This window comes from Synchiropus splendidus, chromosome 18, assembly GCF_027744825.2.
Source record: "Synchiropus splendidus isolate RoL2022-P1 chromosome 18, RoL_Sspl_1.0, whole genome shotgun sequence".
Lineage (NCBI taxonomy): Eukaryota > Metazoa > Chordata > Actinopteri > Syngnathiformes > Callionymidae > Synchiropus > Synchiropus splendidus.
This window is the reverse complement of record NC_071351.1, coordinates 6,060,564-6,080,671: the sequence shown is the minus strand read 5'-3', so window position 1 is coordinate 6,080,671 and position 20,108 is coordinate 6,060,564. Positions and strand designations below refer to the sequence as shown.

Below are 20,108 nucleotides of genomic sequence, written 5' to 3'. Positions count from 1 at the left end.
TCGCCACGATTTACGTGACGTCATATCCGTTGACGTCACAAGACAGACGCCCTTATAAATCATTTATTGGCAAATTATTTTTCGTAATACGTCACAGTTAAACATTTACATTCAAAACAAACACGATAAACATCCCCGTTAAAAAAAAAAAAACAAGAAATAAATTAGAGTCGTTGAATGTTCGTCTCACCAGAAGAGGGCGCCGTTGGGAACACTGTAATCGAGACGATACAAAATATTTGCTGTTTATGGATTTTCAAGGCGCCGTGAAGAAGATGCTGTTAACTAAGCGACTTTAATTCTGGAATTCATCATGTCATTGGAAAACATGTGTCATAAAATCACATCATTTAAAAAACGTGAATCCAAGCACAAGTCACGTGTCTGCAGCTAATAAACAAAGGAGTCTTCAGATAAGATGATCTCACTCATGTTCTTGTTCCTGTAACTTGCATAGTAGTGGGCGGAGTCACTCACAGAGCTGCACTGACTGACAGGCTCCGTCAAACCGTCCAGTGGGTGTCGAACCGACAACCTCCTGCCCGATGACCGAGGGTCAGGCTGTAAACAGTTGAGCAGCGTCGTATAAAATGCACCAAACAGTGAAGTAGCTGAGAAGTTGAGATTGTCAAGCACAGTCCCAGCAGGATCCCCACAGTCCGGGGTCGCTCACCAGACCTTGCGGGCGGTAGAGTTGGACGGAGCTTTGAGCAGGAGGTTCCGCTCCCCCTCCAGGGCCTTGAGGCGCAGGTTCCTCTCCTCCTCCTGGACCTGCAGGTGGAGCAGCTGGTGGAGAAGGTCCTGCCTCTGTCTGTCCTGGACCAGACCCATCCGGACCAGCTTCTCATCGTTCAGACGCAACAGAGCGCGACCTGCAGGAGGACAGCCCGGGCTTGGTCTGGTTCTTCTGTGTGTGTGTGTGGGTGTGTGTGGGTGGGTGTGTGCAGCGTACCGGTGATGGCGTGCTGGGAGAACACCTCCAAGTAGGTCAGGTAGTTGTGAGGACAGTGCTTCTTCAGCCAGCGGCACACGTCCTGCTGCGTCCACATGAGGACCGGCCGGGTGACGAAGGCCGGCGGGCTGGTGTGGTACAGGCCGGAGCCGTCTCCATGACGATGCTGCGCTCCTGCCTCGGACCCCGGCTGTTGCAGCAGCTTCACGGGCCTTCGCCGCCCGTCGTGCCACGTCAGGCTCCCGTGGCTCCGCCCCACCAGCTGCTGCCGGATGTCGTCAGGTAGCGCGCGGTACGCCACTGCGGGGCGGCAGAAGCTGAAACTGGACGCGGCTGGAGGAGGGAGGGGCGTGACGTCATCACACAACAACACAGCAGCTCGCAAACGTGAGTGGGACGGGAATCACAGGCCAGACCCGAGACGTCAGCCGAGCTCCCAGGTGAACTCGCCGCCAAACTGTCCACAGAAGCTCGGAGTTCCGAGCGCCTTGAACGCACCAGCTGACCTGCAGGACTCGGCTGGTTATTTTCTGCTTCATTCGAGCGCGCTTTAACTTTGGAGCGGCAGGTGACTGTCGGGAACAGTGTGCGTCTCTTCGGAACACACAGCAGCAGCGCGCACCTTTGAACTGCTCCCCGAAATCAACTCACTATTGCGGAACACCCTCAAACCCCGGACCACAGCGCATGAAACTTCACTCAAGAGTCGGAGCACAAAAACAAGTCGAGTGACGTCACTTCGCGTTGGTTGTGATTCTCGAGTGTGCGTGTGTGAGTGTGAGACAGTACCGTCGACAGCCATCCGCGTCTACTCCGACATCGCCTCCTGTCAACTCAGGCCCGGAAGGTTCCGTCTCCACTGCCTCTGAGAGCTGGGCCTCACCTGCCACACGGGTTCCGTGGGTCGGACTGGTCCGGCGGGTTCTGACTTCTCTGCTCCGCCGCCGCGCTCAGGTGCGCGTGGAGAGGCGCGTGCACGTGTCCGTGAGAATGAGACGCGTGATTGTGTCCGGAAGTGGAAACAGACCCGAGGCTGTCATTAACTCCCCCTCCTCCCCCCACTCACCCCCCTCGTGCCCTCCTCCCGCTCTTCTTTTCTTCTACTGGATAAAAGCTTCTGTGTCCTGCGGCTCATGACGAGACTGCAGCTCCTCTTTTGCTCTTCTGGTCATCTCTCTTTTGATTCTCTCTTTCTTCTCTAGTCACCACTCTGTTACTCCTATAGTCATCACTCCTTTACTCCTCTAGTCACCAGTCTTTCTTCTCTAGTCATCGCTCTTTTACTTCTCGAGTCATCACTCCTTTACTCCTCCTCTAGTCCCCCCACTTTTCTCAATCGCCCCACTTCATCCAGAGTGACGGTGATACTAGAGTGGCACGAACCAGAGTCAGGGCCACTGTGATTCAAAGATGATGATGAAGACCGAGTGGAGCAGTGATGAAGAGCAGAGGACTAGTCGCACTGTCTTTATTGAGGTGATGAGTGGAGGTGTGGGGAGTTTGAAGCCCTTGACTGACGACTGAAGCGAGGAAACAGAAGACCGAACACACACTCCTGTCGACACGTCAACACAACACATCTCGTGAAAAAACATAGAAAACACAGGAGAAATGCGGACGGTCCGGAGCCCGGTGCATGATGGGAGTGAGAGTCAACCAGTCTGATGTTTGTGCGTGTCTGCCAACACCATCCGAACTGGCTGCTGCCAGAGATCCAGAGAAGACGCACCGCACTAGTAAAGTGCTGCAGTCAGCATGCGGCCCAGCAACTTGTGAAGCGGCGACAGAGAGACAGAACAACAGAGATGCTCAAGACTGACGAGAAAATGAAACTTGTCACTAACATGGTGGGACTTGCACGAGTCAGCAACTCGCATTTCAGGACGCACTGGCGCCTCCTCCTCTGGCAGCGAAGCAGCTGCTCCGGAGGAACACTGCCGTCTCTCCAGCAGCGCGCAGCGTGTTTGGCGCCCTCTGCTGATGAAGGACCACAACAGCATGGTGCCTCAAGGGTCAGACCTCACGTGACGCAAAGCTCCGTCAGAAGGAGGTCACGCAGGTCATCTCGTCGGCCAGCTCGTCCTCGTCGCGGCCCGTCCTAATGGGCTCTTCGTCGCTGTAGAGCGCGGGGTCGGTGGCCGAGCTGCCGATGAAGCTGTGGCTCCCTGAGCCGAGCAGGTCGCTGGCAGCCGACTCCATCTCATCCACCGTCATGTGGCAGGCGTCGGCGATCTCCCTCTTGGCGAACGCCACAAACTTGGGATCCCGCGCGTAAAGGCCGAGCCCCTCCGAGATGAGGACCTTCGGGTGGATGAGACCATGGTTACCATGGTTACCACGAGGGCGGTGACGCGGACTCACTCACCGCCTCCACCAGACTGTCCGCGGACCCTCGCTTCTCGGAGAACTGGGCGCCCAGCTGAGACGGCACTCTGAGGGTGGTGTAGGCCCTGTAGGGGGGCGGGGCTGCAGCACAGCACACACATCCTTCACTCCACCCGCTCCACAGCTGGGACTGTGGCGGCAGCGTCTTCCACCCACCTGATGTTCCGGGAGCGCCGTACCACGCGGGCCGTGGAGCGGCCCCCGTCACACTGACCCCTGCTGGCTTCTGGCCCTCCCCTCCTCGCCCATCCCAGGTGGGGCTTCCCTCCTCCTCCACCAGGATCAGCGGAGCGTAGAGCAGCCGACCGCGGCGGGGACACGGGTTGGCCCAGGATGCGGAGGAGGCAGCCAGGTGGCGCGAGTCGTGCTGCCCGTAGGTCTGCTGCGGCGAGGTGGCGAGCGTGAGAGCCGCGGCGGGGCGGCCGCGAGCCGCGGCGGTGCGTACCTGAGCTCGAGCGCGGCGCGGCGGGGAAGTGGGATGGTACGTTCCCGGGATCGGCAGGTCGTCGCTGCTGCCTTGGCGTCTCAGACACTGGATGTTGAAGGAGGGTTTCCGCCCTGTCACATGACCAACAGCATCACAGCCTGTCGCCCCTCGGAGGCGCCTGTTCGGCTCACCTGTGGGCGTGGCCGGCAGGAGCCGTCTTCTGGTGGTCCTCCTGCCGTCGCTGTACTCGTGGCCATAGTTGGAGTTGCTGTAGTGGGCGTGGCCATCGTAGTGCTCCCTGTACAGGGGCGGCTCGTCCAGGTAGCGTCTGGACACACACCACACGCAGCAGTCAGCTGTCACAGTCAGCTGGAGCTCGAGCAGGAACGCAGCATCATCATGTCCAGCGGAGCGTCAGCGCGCACCTGTCTCTCTCTCTGTACTCGCTGTCCTCCTCTCTGCTGTAGTAGCCGGTCTCTCCGTCTGGGTCTCCGTTCCTCCAGGGTCTGTCTCGGGAATCCCTCCTGCAGGGGCAGAGACACGCAGAACGCTGAAGCAACGACAGCCGCGCCAAGGCAGGCAGCAGCCACTTCTAGTTTAGGGTGGTGGCGCTATCTAGTGGACATGAAGGAAAGTGCAGTAGCATTTTTTTCTTTTCGATGGAACATATTCAGTCAGTGTCCCGTGTAAAGTGTGAAAGAACTGCAGACATCATCGTGGTCCACTTGGGGTCCTGCTGCCAGGGAGGTCCTCCTACCGTCCGTGTCTGAAGGAGCCTCTCTTGTAGACGTGCTCCTGGATGCCGTTCTTCACTGAAGACCTCCGGTGATGGTGGTGGTTGAAGGAGGACCTGGTGTCCCCCCGGCTTCCGTGGTCGTCGTGGTCACTGCCGTTTGGCATCTTGGTGAGCGAGCCGACACGATGGACGAGGCTTCCGTTGGAGAGCCGGTCCTCGGGCATGAACCCGCCGGAGCCTGCGGTCGGGAGCGGAGGGGTCAAGACCAGACAGGTCTGCAGGTCATGATCGGGTTTACCGGTGGGTGTCGGCAGGTTGGAGCTCCGCCCCTCGTTTTCCGCTCCGAAACCATTTTCACCCTGGAGGGAGAGAGTTGTTGATCATGTGACTGGACTGGAGCAAATGAATCGGCCAACAGCGACTCGATGAGCATGAGTGGAAGGTCTGCTCAGACCACTGTGGACCGGATGAACGGAGCACAGGTGCTCTGACTCCAGAGCCGTAGATTTTCACTTATGAAAGTGCACTGATGCCGATGACCACCAGAGGGAGACATTCTACCATGGCCAGTGAAGTGGTTCATCATATTTCCGTCCTCGTGTGTGTGTGTGTGTGTGTGTGTGTGTGTGTGCGAGTGTGTTCACTGGTGACCTTGTATTGAGGGTCCTCTTCCTCCTCCAGGTCTTCATTTAGAGCCAGGCGCATTTCTGGCCCCAAATCCTGAAGCGTCTTGAGACCCGCCTTGCACAGCTGCACAGAAGGACACACACATCACCACCGAGAGCCTCTGCGTCGTGTGTTTCTTCAGAAGCTTTCTGGACCTGAACAGCAGAAGAGTTCTGAGTGTCGGCCTCCACCGTCAGCGCTCCGCGTTCCTTCCTCTTCCGGAACTTTCGGAAGTAATCCTGGATGAGGAACGTGGCGTAGAACTTCCCCACCGTCACCTCCTCTTCTGCAGAAGGAGACACACCTCAGTGCCAGCTTCAGACTTGAGCTGCAGCGAGGGCCAAACTGCTGGTGGAACCTTCGTGCGGCGGAATGACTTCATCCAGGAGCTTCGGCTTCATTCTCTTCCAGATCTTCTTGATAATGCCTCGCAGCTCCTCGTTCTCCTGGTCCGGGTTACCTGGTAAGAGAGAGTTGGTTTCTCCAAGCCTTTGAGCAAGGCAGCCTGGCTGAGTGTTCACCTTCAGTCTTGATCTTGAGGGCGGTGCGTACGAGGGCAAACAGCGTGGCGTTGAAGGTCACCATCCCGTCAGAGTTGAGGGGCATGTTCATGGCCACCAGGCGCTGAGGATGGGATCAAGAATCCATCAGCAGCAGATCACTGGAGGGTGTGGCTGAAGAGTGACGATGACGATGCTCTTGTACCTTGCAGGCCACTCTGTGAGGACACAGTTTCCCAAAACCCAGAGGAGGCTGGATCCGCCGCAGCAGCGCCACCACGTCCAGATGTTTGATGCGCCCCCTGGTGGAGGACAACATTTCTGAGACAAGCGCACGCCATGGTGGAAGCCGAGCGGAGGCGCAGGGCGTACTTGGCCTCCGGATCGTACTCGGACCAGATTCTCTTGAACTCGTCCAGGTGGTGCGGCCCCAGGATGGACCAATCACGCGTCAGATAGTCAAAGTTGTCCATGATGACGGCCACAAACAAGTTGATGATCTGAAAGTGATCGCACAGTATTGACCCTGTGACGGCTGTTGACTTTTGACCCAGCTGTTGTTATTCAGTGTTGCAGTCAGGCGTGTGCGAGTGTGTGTGTGTGTGTGTGTTCAGACCAGAAAAGCACACAGCATGAAGAAGCTGATGAAGTAAACAATGGCGAAGTTGCTTCCACAGCTGAATTCTTCCCCCGGTTCATAATCCGACTCTGGATCGCAGCGTTTCCCGGGAAGACTAGCCAGCATGATCTCCTGCCACGCCTCACCCGTGGCACACCTGCACGCAGCACACAGTCAGAGCCGGTCCCCAGAGAAGACTGAGGTGCAGGCTGGGACCTGAAGAGCAGGAGCACGGCCTGAGGAAACGTCTGGAAGTTGTTGTTCCTGTTGATCTGTGTGAGATCCTGCATCGCAATCTTCCCAAACGTCTGACACAAACACATGAAATGCAGATGTGAATATGCACCCAAGTGAAGGAGGAAGTCCTGTAATGTCACCAGCAGGCGGCGCTCACCTGCATCCCAATGACAGCATAGATGAAGAAGATCATGGCAATGAGCAGAGCGACGTACGGCAGGGCCTGGGGATGGCAGGGGGTCAAAGGTCATGGCTGCCGGCGTGTCCTGGTGCAAGGCGGTTGGCCTTGGAGGTGTGTTACCTGCAGAGACTTGATGAAGGTCCAGAGTAGAGTCCGGATGCCCTCTCCTTTGCTCAGCAGTTTCACCAGCCGCATCACTCGGAACAGACGGAAGAAGGTGATGGAGACGCGAGAGCTGTCCTCTCCACTCTGGATCATCAGGAGAACACATCATCACCAGGCTCATCTGAAGGAGCAGTGAGGGGAAGGACACACTCACACTGAACTCGGTGACCACAATGTCCACGACACTGCCCACCACAATCAGAGCATCGAAGGAATTCCAGGCGTCCACAAAGTAATGCTGCCGGAGGAGATGAGAAGCTCAGGCCATGAATCGTGCTGCGGTCCAACTGTGGAGCTCTCCTCACCCTCATCCTCAGAGCCAGCAGCTTCAGCAGCATCTCCACAGTGAAGAGCCCGGTGAAGACCATGTTCAGGATGTCCATCACATGGCTGAAGAGCTTGGACTGCTCGTAGTGCTGCGGGTCACCAGAAAAACCTCATGAGAGCGTCTGGACACCAGGACTGGGTCAGGACCGGCGACCTACCTGGACCGCCAGGGTGACAGTGTTGAGGAGGATCAAGACAAACATCACATACTCAAAGCCAGTGGAGTTGATGATGGACCAGAACTTGTACTGAACTGGGTTCTTGGGGATGTAGAGTTTGAGCGGCTGGGCCTTCAGAGCGTACTCCACACACTGGCGCTGCGCATAGGGAGGAACAGTCAGGTGGTCAGAGACAGCTGGAGGAGAAGGTTCTGGAAGAAGCAGTTCAGGCTTCCGATGATGTTTGGTGCTTTTTGGAAAAATACTTGACTCCCTGTTGAGCTAGAACTTCCATGATGGAGAAAGCGAAGAGAAAGAACAAGTGGCGTGACTGAGAGGAGCAGGCCTCCAGCGGCTCACCTGGTTCTTGTCCAGCTCACAGTTCTTGTACTCCTGCTCTCCCTGCTCACGAAATGTGATGATGACAAAACCCACAAAGATGTTCATCATGAAGAAGGCGATGATGATGATGTAGACGATGAAGAAGATGGAGATCTCCACACGGTAGTTGTAGATGGGACCGGAGTTCTCGCCGTTGGCGTCGATGGCCTTGTAGAGCAGCCTGCAGGGGGCGCAGGGGAGCGTCAGCCGCTCCGACAGAAGTGTGTGTTTAGCTCTGTGAGGACTCACGCTGGCCAGCCCTCGAAGGTGGAGACGGTGAAGAGCGCCATCATCCCCATCAGGACGTTGTCGAAGTTGAAGTCGCTGTTGAGCCAAATTCTCTCTCTCACCATCGGATGATTGACATCTCCGTCTTTGTACACCACAAACGTCCCTCTGCCAACACACACACACACAAGGCTTCTGAACCTGACTCAAGCTTGACTCTGTCTGAGGAGGACGTGACTCACTTGCACTGCTCTGGAGTGTGCTTGGCTTCGTCGGTGCAGCGGTAGAATTTACCCTGGAAACACAGTGTTCAGCAGACGGGAGGAGACCACAGGACAGACCTGGGTGATGAGCTCGTGCTGCTCTCACCTTGAAGAGCTGCACCCCAATACAGGCGAACATGAACTGCAGAAGGGTGGTGACGATCATGATGTTCCCGATGGTTCTGATGGCCACAAACACACACTGGACCACATGCTGCAGCACACACACACATGCAGGTGTGGATCAGAGAACAGCTGCAGAAGCAGCAGAACATCTGCAGCTTCTTCTTCAGGTCCCTTACTTTGAGCCCTTTGGCTCGGTTGATGGCTCTCAGAGGCCTCAGCACGCGCAGGACTCGCAGGATCTTCACCACCGAGATGGCACTGGAGCTGCACACACAAGCACCACACAGGTTCCCACGCTAGAACCCCAGCAATGTTCCCACCAGGAGAGCCTTGGGTAACTCACTGCAGGAAGAAGGAGACCAGCGACACACTGACCACCAGAAGGTCCAGCAGGTTGAACCAGTTCCTGCAGAAGGAGCCAGCGTGGAGGAAGGCTCCGTGGACCGTCATCTGCACCAGACAAGAGTGAGTGACCACCCACAGCCAGTGCAACACGAGCGCACGTCTACCTTCAGCAGGATCTCCACGGTGAAGATGGAGGTGAAGGCATAATCAGCGTAACCCAGAACCTGAAGAACAAACACACCTTCACAGACAAGCAGAACAACAATGTCCCTGACTCTGACCTCATCACATGCAGTTGTGAAGAATCACACGCTCAAGCGCACTTCACTAAATATAGGCACAAAGTAATGCATGCGACATGGCGAGTCATTATGAAGACAGGAACACATGCACTCCACAAAGCCCACATGCTCACACAGCCACGCCAGTGGCGCGTGCAAGCGGCTGTTGACTCACATCCAGTTGGACACACGGACGCAAAACCAAAATACATTCGCTCTCTCGCAGCCACGCAGACACACAACTCCACTGTCACTCAGTTTAACTGGTGTTGGGACGTCTGCAGGTCACCTGACCACCGATTATGTCATGACAGCAAGTCACGATCAGTGATGTCATCTTTCAGTGTGATGTTTGCCTTTCTGACAAACAAGGTAGCAGAACATCTGCCATGGTAGCTGCTGCGGCACGCAAGACATAGCAATTATTTTGAACAGCTGGATGTGTGCGCGCACACACCCGACACACACACACACTCCCGACATACACACACACCCGACACACACACTCCCGACATACACATACACACACACACACGACACACACACACACACTAAACTGGTGATTTTCTCTCTTTAACCCGGTTAGTCAGTGACCCACTTCTGCCGTGTAATCTGCACAGGCTCCGCCTCCTCGCTCAGACCGCGGGGCGACTCACTCGTCCTTATTAAAACACTTTTCACTCGTTCATCTTTCACTCCATCAATAGTTGATCATCATAATGAACTCTGTGAAGCGCTTCCTGTTTAGCCCTGCCACTTCCTGCTCCAGGAGGAAGTCAGTGGAGACGCGGCCGGCTGGTTCCTGACCTGACATGTCCGCGTGCTTACGGTTCAGTTGATAAAGACGCAGAAGAAGTTTGAGGCAGGGACGAGGAGACGCCGCGGCTGAACTGAACTCACATTGTTTCTGAAGGAGTGAGCTCTGATGGGATCCTCGGCAGCCAGCGAGCAGCTGCTGAGGATGATGAAGACCAGGATCAGGTTGGTGAAGATGTGGTGGTGGATCAGCTTGTGACAGGCCACACGGATCCTGGAAACACAGAGAGGGTAAGGTCCTGCAGACTTGAGCGTGACGGCCTGGACTCACGGGTTGGTCTTGCTCAGGCAGAAGAATGCGCTGCCTTCAGGGATGGGAAGAACTTTCTCTTTTGGGGGAGCCAGGTCGGCCATCTTCAGCTGGACTCCTCCATCTGTGGAGCAGCACCAAAGTGTGACACAGCCATGTTGGACTTCCACACACCAACACAACAAACAGATGAAGTGGATCTGTGCGTGTGTGTTTGTTTGTCAGAGACAGTAGTCGAGCAAAGCGTGTTGAGAGCAGGACGGATGGGCTTGATAGTTCTCAAGGCTGCTCTCTGACTATCCGGGGTCTAGTCCTGTGTTTGTGGTGAGGGTCACCACACTCTCAGCACCACAGTCTCACTGAGGCTGTTTTTACGCTCCATTTCGTCACGTCCAGTTTGATTCTCTGACTCTAACTCATGGCGTCCTGCGCTCCAAACATGTGACCCGCTGACATGTTTGCACCCGTGAGTTGGTGCATATGACATGTGGCTGGTTGCTCTTGATACTTGGACTGACCGTCCTCCCCCTCCTGCAGCTCCTCTTCCTCCTCGTACTCCGTGTCTTCATCGATGTCCACCTGCAGAGACACACCAGCTGAAGGACACCAGCAGGGCAGAGGAGCTCCAGAGCTCAGTTCAGGTTCTAGTCACCTTGACCTCCTCCTCTCCTGCCTCCTCCATCTCCTCCTCCACTCCCTCTTTCTTCTTTCTGCAAAATCACAAGTTGCTTTCATGTTTCCACTCCACCTGCTCCTCCCCCCGCCGCCCTTACTCACTCTTTCTTCTTGTCATCTCCATCACCACCTGCCAGATTGTCCACAGCGATAGCCAAGAAGACGTTGAGCAAGATGTCTGACTGGTCGTCAAGGTGACACGGGCCAGGTGCAGCCAGTAATTGTGTCTGGGCCTGATTATCTGGTAGGTTTATCTGCTGCTCTCAGAACACTCACACACACACACACACACACACTTTCATCCAGGAGGATGAGCTGCTCCCAGGGTCTGCCTGTGGCTCACAGACCCCAGCGCTACTTCAGAGAGACTCTACAGTGCAAAGTACTGTCCATACAGAGACCAGTCCACACTGAAGGATCTGTCTTGGTGGCAAACATCCAAACATCTGTCCCGCTGAGTTTGGCCTCGGCTTGTAGCGGTGGAAGGATACAGTTTCCACATATGAAGAGGATGACGAAGTAGACACAGACGATCATCCCTGGGAACACCGGGCCGCCGTAGGCCATGATGCCGTCGTACATCACCACGTTCCAGTCCTCACCTGTCAGGATCTGATCACACACACACTCAGTCGCGAAGGGACGGGTGGCGCGGGGGTGGGGCAGAGACGCAGCGCGGTACCTGGAAGCAGGTGAGCAGCGCCTGGGGGAAGGCATCAAAGGTGCTGCGCTTGGTCTGCGTCTCGTCGAAGTTGAACTTCCCTCCGAACAGCTGCATGCCGAGCAGCGCGAAGATGATGAGGAAGAGGAAGAGCAGCAGCAGCAGGGAGGCGATGGACTTCATGGAGTTGAGCAGCGACGCCACCAGGTTGGACAGCGCCGTCCAGTGGCTGCACAGACACCTTGCCGTGACCACCTGTCAGCCTCACACTGGATCTGAACACACGTCTCTCACCGAGTGACTTTGAAGATCCGCAGGAGACGCACACACCGCAGCACCGAGATGCCGAGCGGCGGCATGATGCCCAGCTCCACCAGGATGGTCTCCATGATGCCGCCGCACACCACGAAGCAGTCGAAGCGGTTGAAGAAAGCTACGAAGTAGTGGGCCAGGCCCAGGCTGTACATCTTCAGCAGCATCTCCACCGTGAACAGCGACAGCAGGACCTTGTTGGCAATGTCTGCAAGCAGGAATCAACCGGAGGTCATGTGACACACCACAGACAGGTGACAGCTCAGAGGTCAGTCACAATTGTGCCACCTCCTCCTTCCAGAAGTGCTGTAACATTATGACCGGCCACTAAGGACTCACTCATGACACTCCAATAACAGGCAGCTAAAATGATGTTGATCATTGTCATCGGAGGAGTCTCCAGCTGGCAACCATGACTCACGACCCGAACCCCGGTGCCGTGCCAGTGGTACCTTGCACTTGGGTCAGCCAGTCAGGTTGATTGTAGTGTTCCGAGGCACTCAGCGAGGTGTTGAGGAAGACCAGCAGCAGGACCAGCCAGTAAAAGGTCACGGACTTCACTGCGGTGCGGCAGTTCCGGCGGCACACGCGGTTCCAGCGCCGGAGGGTTCGACTGCACAGCAGCAAGTGCCATGGTCTCAACAGGTTCATGGAGCAGGCCACCAAGGCAACGTGTGCCCAGCACTCACCAGCATCTGATCTTCATCATGCGTGCGCTGAAACAAGACCATCAGGTGACACGTGTGCGAGTGCGTGTGAGGGAGTCTGGCAAGCCAGCCACCTACCAGCAGGCCTGGCAGCAGTTGGTGTGATCCTCATCGATGTTCTCCGTGTTCTCCGATGCCGTTTCACTGGCGGGAAGACTCGCTGATACGAACACACTCATCAGAGCTCTGCACGCCAACTCAAGTGTGTGTTGGTGCGTGTCTCACCGTGTGTCTCATTGGAGTGACTGAACCATCCGAACTTCCCTCTCTTCTTGTCGGACAGGTCACCCAGAGAAGGACCTGCAGACACCAGCACATGAGGAGGACGGCCCGCAGAGGCGCGTGTGCTCCGCCGTGTTGACATGAATACTGAGACCTCATGAGTATCTAAAGACCGTGGTGGGGTCACACCGTCCACTGAAGCAGCGATGATTCCGCCCAAGTCCACTGCAGCTCGACCCATTTCTGTCACGCTAAGATTTGAACCAAAGCTTTTGTCTTCAGGCGGAAAACAAAAGAACATGACGGGCTTTGCTTTCGGTCCTAACACGTTCACAAATCCTCAGCAGAGCTGAAGCCTGATTCCGCCCGCGGCGCCCCGCAGACCCACAGCCCTCTGCTGCAGGTCCTCAAATTAGATGGAGCAAGATTGTGATGATGGCAAAGAGTTGGTTGTTGTAAAGAGCCCCAGTTTTGTGCATCTTCACGGACACAAATCTTTGGGGGGTTTGGTCTCGTCCTTCAGTCGTGAGTGATCAGCACAAGTGGCGACCTCACCAACCAATCAGAATCAACTGAAGCAGTGAGTCTTCTAAACAGCCTCGGGAGGGTGTGGAAACCCGTGACTTGAGTTCTTCCAGAAGGATGACTCACGTAAATGACAAGCATCTCAGAGATCCAAACGTCGTGCTGACTTCCAGCCGTGGCCGTGGGCTCTCTCTGTTAGCCATGTGTGAGCTCAGACTCACTCCTTCAACGAACCTGGATCACCACGTAACCCTGTGAGTCACTGTGTCCCCGGCGCAGAGGACCATCCTCCCCACTCACTCAAGTGTGGACCTCAGAGGTCTATAGTGAATCAGCTTGAGAGAAACACATACACACACACACCTCCAGGTACTGAACTGAGGCGCTCCCTACCAAGTCAGGGATCCCAAGGCTGGTGAGCTCAGCAGAAAGTGAGAGTGTGCCTCACCTTGTCTGTGTCTGCAGCACTCAGGCTCTCGGGTTCTTGTGTGTCAGGGTGGGACTTACGCGGGTTCCCCTCCTCGTCCAGGTCGTCCATGTCCTCGGCCTGGGTGATCCAGTCCATGTAGCCGCACAGGTCCTCTTCCATCTGCTGCTTCTCCCTCAGCTTCTGGAAGTCTCCGCGGGCCTTGGCCTTCTCTCTCTCTTTACTGAACTCTCTGTGGGATTCACAACATGCAGTCACCCCTGTGGTCAGCTGCCTGGGGAGGAGGCTCTCTGGAACCCACCCGCTCAGCACTCCCAGAACCAGGTTGAGGACGAAGAATGAGCCGAAAATCACCAGGCTGACAAAGTAGACCCACGGCAGCTCAAACCCGATGGCGTCGTTCATCTGTGGAGACGGGGGGCGGGTAAGTTGGGGCGGCCTTAAGGTCGGGTGCGGGCGGGTTCAGACCCAGTAGAGCACGTCGGTCCAGCCCTCCATGGTGATGCACTGGAAGACCGTCAGCATGGCGAAGAAGAAGTTGTCAAAGTTGGTGATTCCCCCATTGGGCCCGTCCCAGCGCCCTCGACACTCGGTGCCGTTGATGATGCACTGGCGGCCGTGACCCGCGAAGGCACAAGGCACCGGGTCGTCCTCCACAAAGTTATCTGGTCACATGACAGGTTCACGGTGAGCTCTCCCTCCCTCCTGTCCTCCACGCCTCTTCAAAGCCTCTCTGAATGGCTGCACATGTGCCACCCTCTCCACCCTCCCCAGCCTTTCCGATCAGACCTCAGCGCCTCTCCCACCTGTTGCCATGTAGTAGCAGGTCTTGTGCATGCGGCCGATGAACAGCTCCAGTCCAATGATGGCGTAGATGATGATGACAAACAGAACAAGCAGAGCGATGTGCAGCAGCGGAACCATGGCCTTCATGATGGAGTTCAGAACGATCTGGAGACCTGGGGGGAGGAGCACAGAAAGCATGGAGCCAGAGAGTGTGGACAGGAAGTTCACCTGCACCTCTGAAACTCACTGGGGACTCCTGACACCAGTCTGAGGGGCCGCAAGACCCTGAAGGCTCTCAGAGCTTTCACATCCAGACCTCCTGGTTTCCCTGGCATGTGGTGAGTGGTGGCCTGCTCGCCGGACTTGTGGGTCATGGTCTCCAGAACCACACTGAACAACCTGCGGGTGCAGACACTGTCAAACCCCTGATGACACGTGGTTCAATCTGCAGCAGCATCCAGCTGACACGTGAACTCAGTGCCTGGCAAACGACATGAGTCTCATCCAGGCCGGAGCAGAACACAGAAGCAGGCTCTGCTGAGGCACTCTGGCTCCAGTCAGACCTCAAGACAGATGTCTGTTACCCGACGATGACGATGACAAAGTCCAGCAGGTTCCAGCCGTTACGGATGTAGGAGCTCGGGTGCATCACCAGGCCGTAGGCCAGGATTTTCAGGAAGGTCTCAATGGTGAAGATGATGAGGAACACGTACTCCACTTGCTCCTGCAGGACACCGCAAGCGGGTGTGGGTGTGTGTCAGACGAGTGTGACGAGTGTGTGGGTGTGTTACCAGGTCATGGTTTGTGGAGTTGGAATCATCTTCAGGGAAAGGCTTGGAGACTCCCAGAGCCACACAGTTAGCAAAGATGGCCAACAGGATGAAGATGTCGAAGGGCCTGAGATGTTGAGGAACACTTCAGTGGATGTCACTCGTGGAGGACTGTCACACACACACACACACGGCTCCAGCTCGGTCAGACGGAAGGATACTTCCACTCCACGATGTGCAGCGCTGCTCGTCTGATGGGATTGTTGAGTTTCAGGCAGTACAAGGCTCGAGGAGCGCGCTGGACCTGGTTACTGCCTTGGACCTAAGGAGGCAGAGATGGTCACCACTTCCCTGAGCATCTCCCTGTCACATGCGTTGCCTGCAGGTCACACCATCCCTGTTGTTCAACAGACTCTCAGCTCCTCACCGGGAGGTCCATCAGCGCAACATCTCAATAACCTGGACCCTCACCATCACATCCATCTGGACCTTCTCCTGAAGCACCACCATGGTCTTTATTGATCGCATCTGTCCCATCATCCTCATCACCTTCATCAGGAGATCCATCTACTCACCTGCTTCTTGGCATGTTGTCCTCTCCTCCTCTGTGTGCCGGTGGAGCTGGTGGTGGAGTGCAGTGTGTCGGTTCTGGTCATCCTCCGGCCTCCTTCTTCTCCTCCATCAAGCTCTTCATCCCACTCTGCATCCTTCTCCTCCCCTCCTCCATCTTCTTCTCCTCCCTGGTGCTGGCCCTCCCCTCCTCCCTGCTGACCCTCCACTGCCTTGGAGTTGCCGTGGCTCCCAGCGCCTGCCACACAATCACGACAGTTCCCACGGTGAGCGGCAACACACCTCACTTTCCTGACTGTTCTGTTTCAGTACTGTTATAGTGTCTGTCCTCTGGTGTGGTTCATGTTCTAAGAAGTGAAATTTGACCAGCCAGACACCTGAAATTGAATAATGTCATTTTACTTAATTTTTCTTTTAAATGTAACCTGTATGTGTCGCATTCCTAACACGGAGACTTCACTGTTCCCTGTCACATCCATCTGATATACCAATAAAGAAAACACAGACAAAGCGGTGACATCTGTGATCGACTCGTCGTGTCTAACATCCAGGTGAAGACCGGAACATAGAGGAGAGCAGAAATACTGGAGTGAACAGCTGTGACCTAGATCTGTGCGTGCGCGCGCGTGCACGTGAGCGTGTGCCAGGTACAAACACACACATCACAGCGCTGACACGCCAGCGCACACACACTCACACACACATTTAAGCTCTGATGGATGCTACAGTGGGATTACACGATGATCTGCCGCCTCACTCGACCTTCACTCAGTGATTTCCTAGATTCCCTGTCTCCCACAATGCCTTGCTGCTGTGCCTCCGTCAGGAAATTCAATGTTTGGTGTCAGGAGAGTTTGGAGGAATCTCTCTCTCCATGGCTGGAGAGACAGATGTGCCATTTTCGAATGGCAAAAATGAGAGATGACAGAAGTTTTGCGAGCCGGGGGCGTGTCTGCTGAGCTGAGCTAGGCCACACCCCTCACAGCAGCATCTCAGGTGGCCAGTACCTGCCTTCCTCAGCCAGGAGACACCCACAGATTCACAGAGGAAATGCTCTGGCTCCTGCAGACAGCGAACATGTCACCAGGGAGGAAGCGTGAGAGGTGGTCACAAGTTTGGATCACATGACTGAGGGTCCAGTGTTACAGCTGGTGACTCTTCGCTGCAGGACAACCAGAACCCGACTAATTATCCCTGAAATATCCAGCCCAGACTTTCCGGACCAATGCAGTTACACACAAACTGTGTGGTGCAGTGAGAGGAGGGAGGCTGCGTGCTCCTTCCTCAGGTCAGCTGAGTGCCAATGATCAGTGCAGGATCAGGTTCAGGAGGAAGGTCCACACACAGAGAAAGAGAGAGACCTTCCAAGAGTGAGCAGCACTTCTGACAGTAACATTGATAAATGTCCCGAATAAGAATTTCTCTTCAAAGTCACACATCACTGCATCCTGCCTGGGAATCATCGCATGCGTGCGTGTGTGTGCGTGTGTGTGTGTGTGTGCCCTGCAGCGTGGTCCAGCTGGGAGGTCATGAGTGGACATGGCTCGACTTATTCTCTTCATTGCTCACTTTAACAACAGCGGTGGTGGTGCCTTTCAAATCAGTGAGGAATCAAATGGTGATGGTGAAGATGTATTATAATGCAAATTATGATGATGATGATGATGATGGTGATGATGGTGAGGATGATGATGATGATGGTGATGATGAAGGCGATGATGATGATGTGATGATGATGATGATGATGATGAAAGTTATGATGTGATGATGATGATGATGTGATGATGATGATGGTGGTGATGATGATGAAGAAGATGATGTCATGATGATGATGATGTGATGATGATGATGATGTGGTGATGATGATGAAGATGATGATGAAGGTGATGATGTGATGAAGATGATGAAGGTGATGATGATGATGTGATGAAGGTGATGATGGTGATGATGATGATGATGATGGTGATGAGGTGATGAAGGTGATAATGGTGATGATGATGATGATGATGGTGATGAGGTGGTGATGATGATGATGATGATGAAGGTGATGATGATGATGAAGATGAAGGTGATGATGATGATGAAGATGAAGGTGATGATGATGATGATGATGAAGATGAAGGTGATGATGGTGATGATGATGATGATGATGAAAGTGATGATGTGATGATGATGAAGGTGATGATGATGATGGTGATGATGATGATGGTGATGATGATGAAGATGAAGATGATGGTGATGTGGTGGTGATGATGACGATGGTGGTGATGATGAAGATGATGATGATGATGAAAGTGATGATGTGATGATGATGAAGGAGATGAAGATGAAGGTGATGGTGGTGGTGATGATGACGATGGTGGTGATGATGAAGATGATGATGTTGATGGTGGTGATGATGATGATGATGAAGGTGATGAAGGTGATGATGATGATGATAAAAGTGATGATGTGATGATGATGATGATGATGATGATGATGAAAGTGATGATGTGATGATGATGATGATGGTGATGATGAAGGTGATGATGATGATGAAGGTGACGATGATGATGGTGATGGTGGTGATGATGATGATGAAGGTGGTGATTATGAAGATGATGATGAAGATGATGAAGGTGATGATGATGAAGGTGATGAAACCAGTGAAAGGTGGAGACCAGCTCCAGTGGAAGGGTCGTGTCAGAGCCGCTCTGATAAGAACAGAGCTCCACATCTCCCTCTGGGGTGAATCAGTCGATCAGTTCAGCGCTTCACTCGTCGGGGTCTAAAGCTCCCGATGAAACGCCGCAGCTCTCAGACCTCCAGAATAAAAGCGGGATTACTGGCTGCCACGGTAACAGATGATGTAAAGTCTCGTGCTTTAATTCCCATCGCCATGACAACGCTATCACTTCTGTGGAGGACATCTCCTCTCCTGCAGCAGGAGGTCTCAACTCGACTTAGGATTAGCCAGTCACACTTCCACGGATGGAGGACAAGATCTGACAAGTCCTGGGGTCAAGGGTCAGCTATGACACTTACGATCCTCCATATTTCACTTCCCAATTTCCCTGACATTTTGAAAACAAAGTGAGGAGATCGTAACAGTCGCTCTTGCTCTCCTCAGCATCAGTCTCCTCTGACCCCAGCAGCCCGGGGTCAGAGGGCTGCTGTCCTCTTCCTGTCATGAGAACCACTCGGACTGACCTGTTGACATCACTGCCCTCACGCCGCAGCGGTGCAGGGTAAGGGACCAAAACTCTCCTTTCAATTGCACGGCAGCATCATGGAGCACACAGGCCATCTCCTCACGTTACAACCTCCTACGAATCATACGAGTCATAGAGCAGACAGGTGAGTCACCTGTTCACCAGGACCACATGGAGGTGGGTCTGACCCAGGTGAGGGCATGAGATGGAAAATCCCGACCGCCCCTCACTCGGAACAAGAGCCGGAGATACCCAACCCTGGCCAGAGCAGCCAAGTGTCCTCGGCTACGAGAACCTTCCAGAAGAGTGAGGCTTCCTCCATCCACTGATGTGAGATGTGAAGCAAAAACACCTCACCACAGAAAGAGCTTCTGCTTTATGGAATCCATGAAAACCTGCTGTGAAACAAACAATGATGGAGGTCGGACACGCAACAGTCCCGTCAGGTCATGACCAACCCTGGCAACACAAGGAGCTGCTGATCCATCTCATCATGTTTCAGGCAGCACACACCTGCACCCCTCTTGTCATCGCAAGTTACTGAGGGAGTGATTTATGGTGACAGGAGGCTCACCATCGATGAGCGCCTGACGGTAACTTCCCGCCGGAACAAACTTTGCCATTTCCTTCTGAAATTCCTTATGAAAGTTTCCTACCTGCGCGCTCCTCCAACATCGCTGCTGCGCTCAGTCACCGATCATCCGTCCGGCTGGGACCCGGGGAGAATCCACTGATTCATCTTCCAGCTCTGCGACGTGAGAGTGATCTTCAGTGCTCTTCTGCTGCAGACGATCAGGAATCCAACGCCGGCTGGCCGTTACACGTCTGACAAGAGGAGGAAAGTGAAAATGAAATTCCGGAGAAAAAAACATTCAGCTTCTTTTTCAGCTCCCGTTCACTAATCTGACACACACACACACACTGGCGCGTGCGTGCGTGTGCGCGCACACACGGATTACACACGGAGTGTTACGGGCGCAGCTGCAGGAGAATTAAAGGGCCAGACAATACAAGTGTGGCAGATGAAGAGACCAATGAAGGAATCAAAAGACTGCAGGAGAATAAAAGCTGAGCTGCACCGTCCTGAGACACAGAAACAACACCTGCTGCTGTCATTGTCTGACACCCACAGCAGCTCACAACTGTCCCACAGAGCAGAGCTGAGCAAGAAGGCACTCACCTGTCTGTGGTCAGCTGAAGACACTTCCACGCATGAGAG

At 54.5% G+C, this 20,108-nt stretch overlaps 2 protein-coding genes across 3 annotated transcripts; both read right to left on the bottom strand.

Annotated features, from left to right (window-relative positions):
• Positions 1–17: 17 nt before the first annotated feature.
• On the bottom strand, positions 18–1,976 carry LOC128749420 (sterile alpha motif domain-containing protein 10-like). The gene is made up of 3 exons (XM_053849019.1): positions 1,742–1,976; positions 953–1,285; positions 18–872 (listed from the first exon to the last, which is right to left on the bottom strand). The coding sequence occupies exons 1-3, from the start codon at positions 1,752–1,754 to the stop codon at positions 670–672; spliced, it is 549 nt and encodes a 182-aa protein (XP_053704994.1). The 5' UTR covers positions 1,755–1,976; the 3' UTR covers positions 18–669.
• A 69-nt stretch (positions 1,977–2,045) lies between these two features.
• cacna1fb (calcium channel, voltage-dependent, L type, alpha 1F subunit) lies at positions 2,046–19,694 on the bottom strand. Of its 2 annotated transcripts, XM_053848857.1 has the most exons (50): positions 19,546–19,694; positions 15,704–15,936; positions 15,350–15,450; positions 15,150–15,255; positions 14,943–15,082; positions 14,606–14,757; positions 14,379–14,531; positions 14,041–14,237; positions 13,874–13,977; positions 13,653–13,804; positions 12,624–12,698; positions 12,477–12,558; positions 12,381–12,407; positions 12,144–12,304; positions 11,674–11,899; positions 11,401–11,608; positions 11,210–11,330; positions 10,821–10,896; positions 10,696–10,753; positions 10,562–10,622; positions 10,065–10,167; positions 9,878–10,007; positions 8,861–8,920; positions 8,695–8,801; positions 8,528–8,615; positions 8,332–8,439; positions 8,205–8,257; positions 7,984–8,130; positions 7,714–7,915; positions 7,354–7,512; positions 7,174–7,284; positions 7,023–7,106; positions 6,824–6,952; positions 6,680–6,745; positions 6,502–6,593; positions 6,283–6,442; positions 6,039–6,166; positions 5,872–5,968; positions 5,688–5,790; positions 5,525–5,626; positions 5,322–5,452; positions 5,152–5,250; positions 4,799–4,859; positions 4,522–4,738; positions 4,190–4,288; positions 3,956–4,092; positions 3,783–3,895; positions 3,494–3,716; positions 3,318–3,418; positions 2,046–3,253 (listed from the first exon to the last, which is right to left on the bottom strand). In XM_053848857.1, the coding sequence occupies exons 1-50, from the start codon at positions 19,562–19,564 to the stop codon at positions 2,993–2,995; spliced, it is 6,123 nt and encodes a 2,040-aa protein (XP_053704832.1). In that variant the 5' UTR covers positions 19,565–19,694; the 3' UTR covers positions 2,046–2,992. The 2 variants fall into 2 exon arrangements, with proteins under 2 accessions (XP_053704832.1, XP_053704831.1); XM_053848856.1 differs by having other exon boundaries at positions 3,318–3,716.
• Positions 19,695–20,108: the final 414 nt, after the last annotated feature.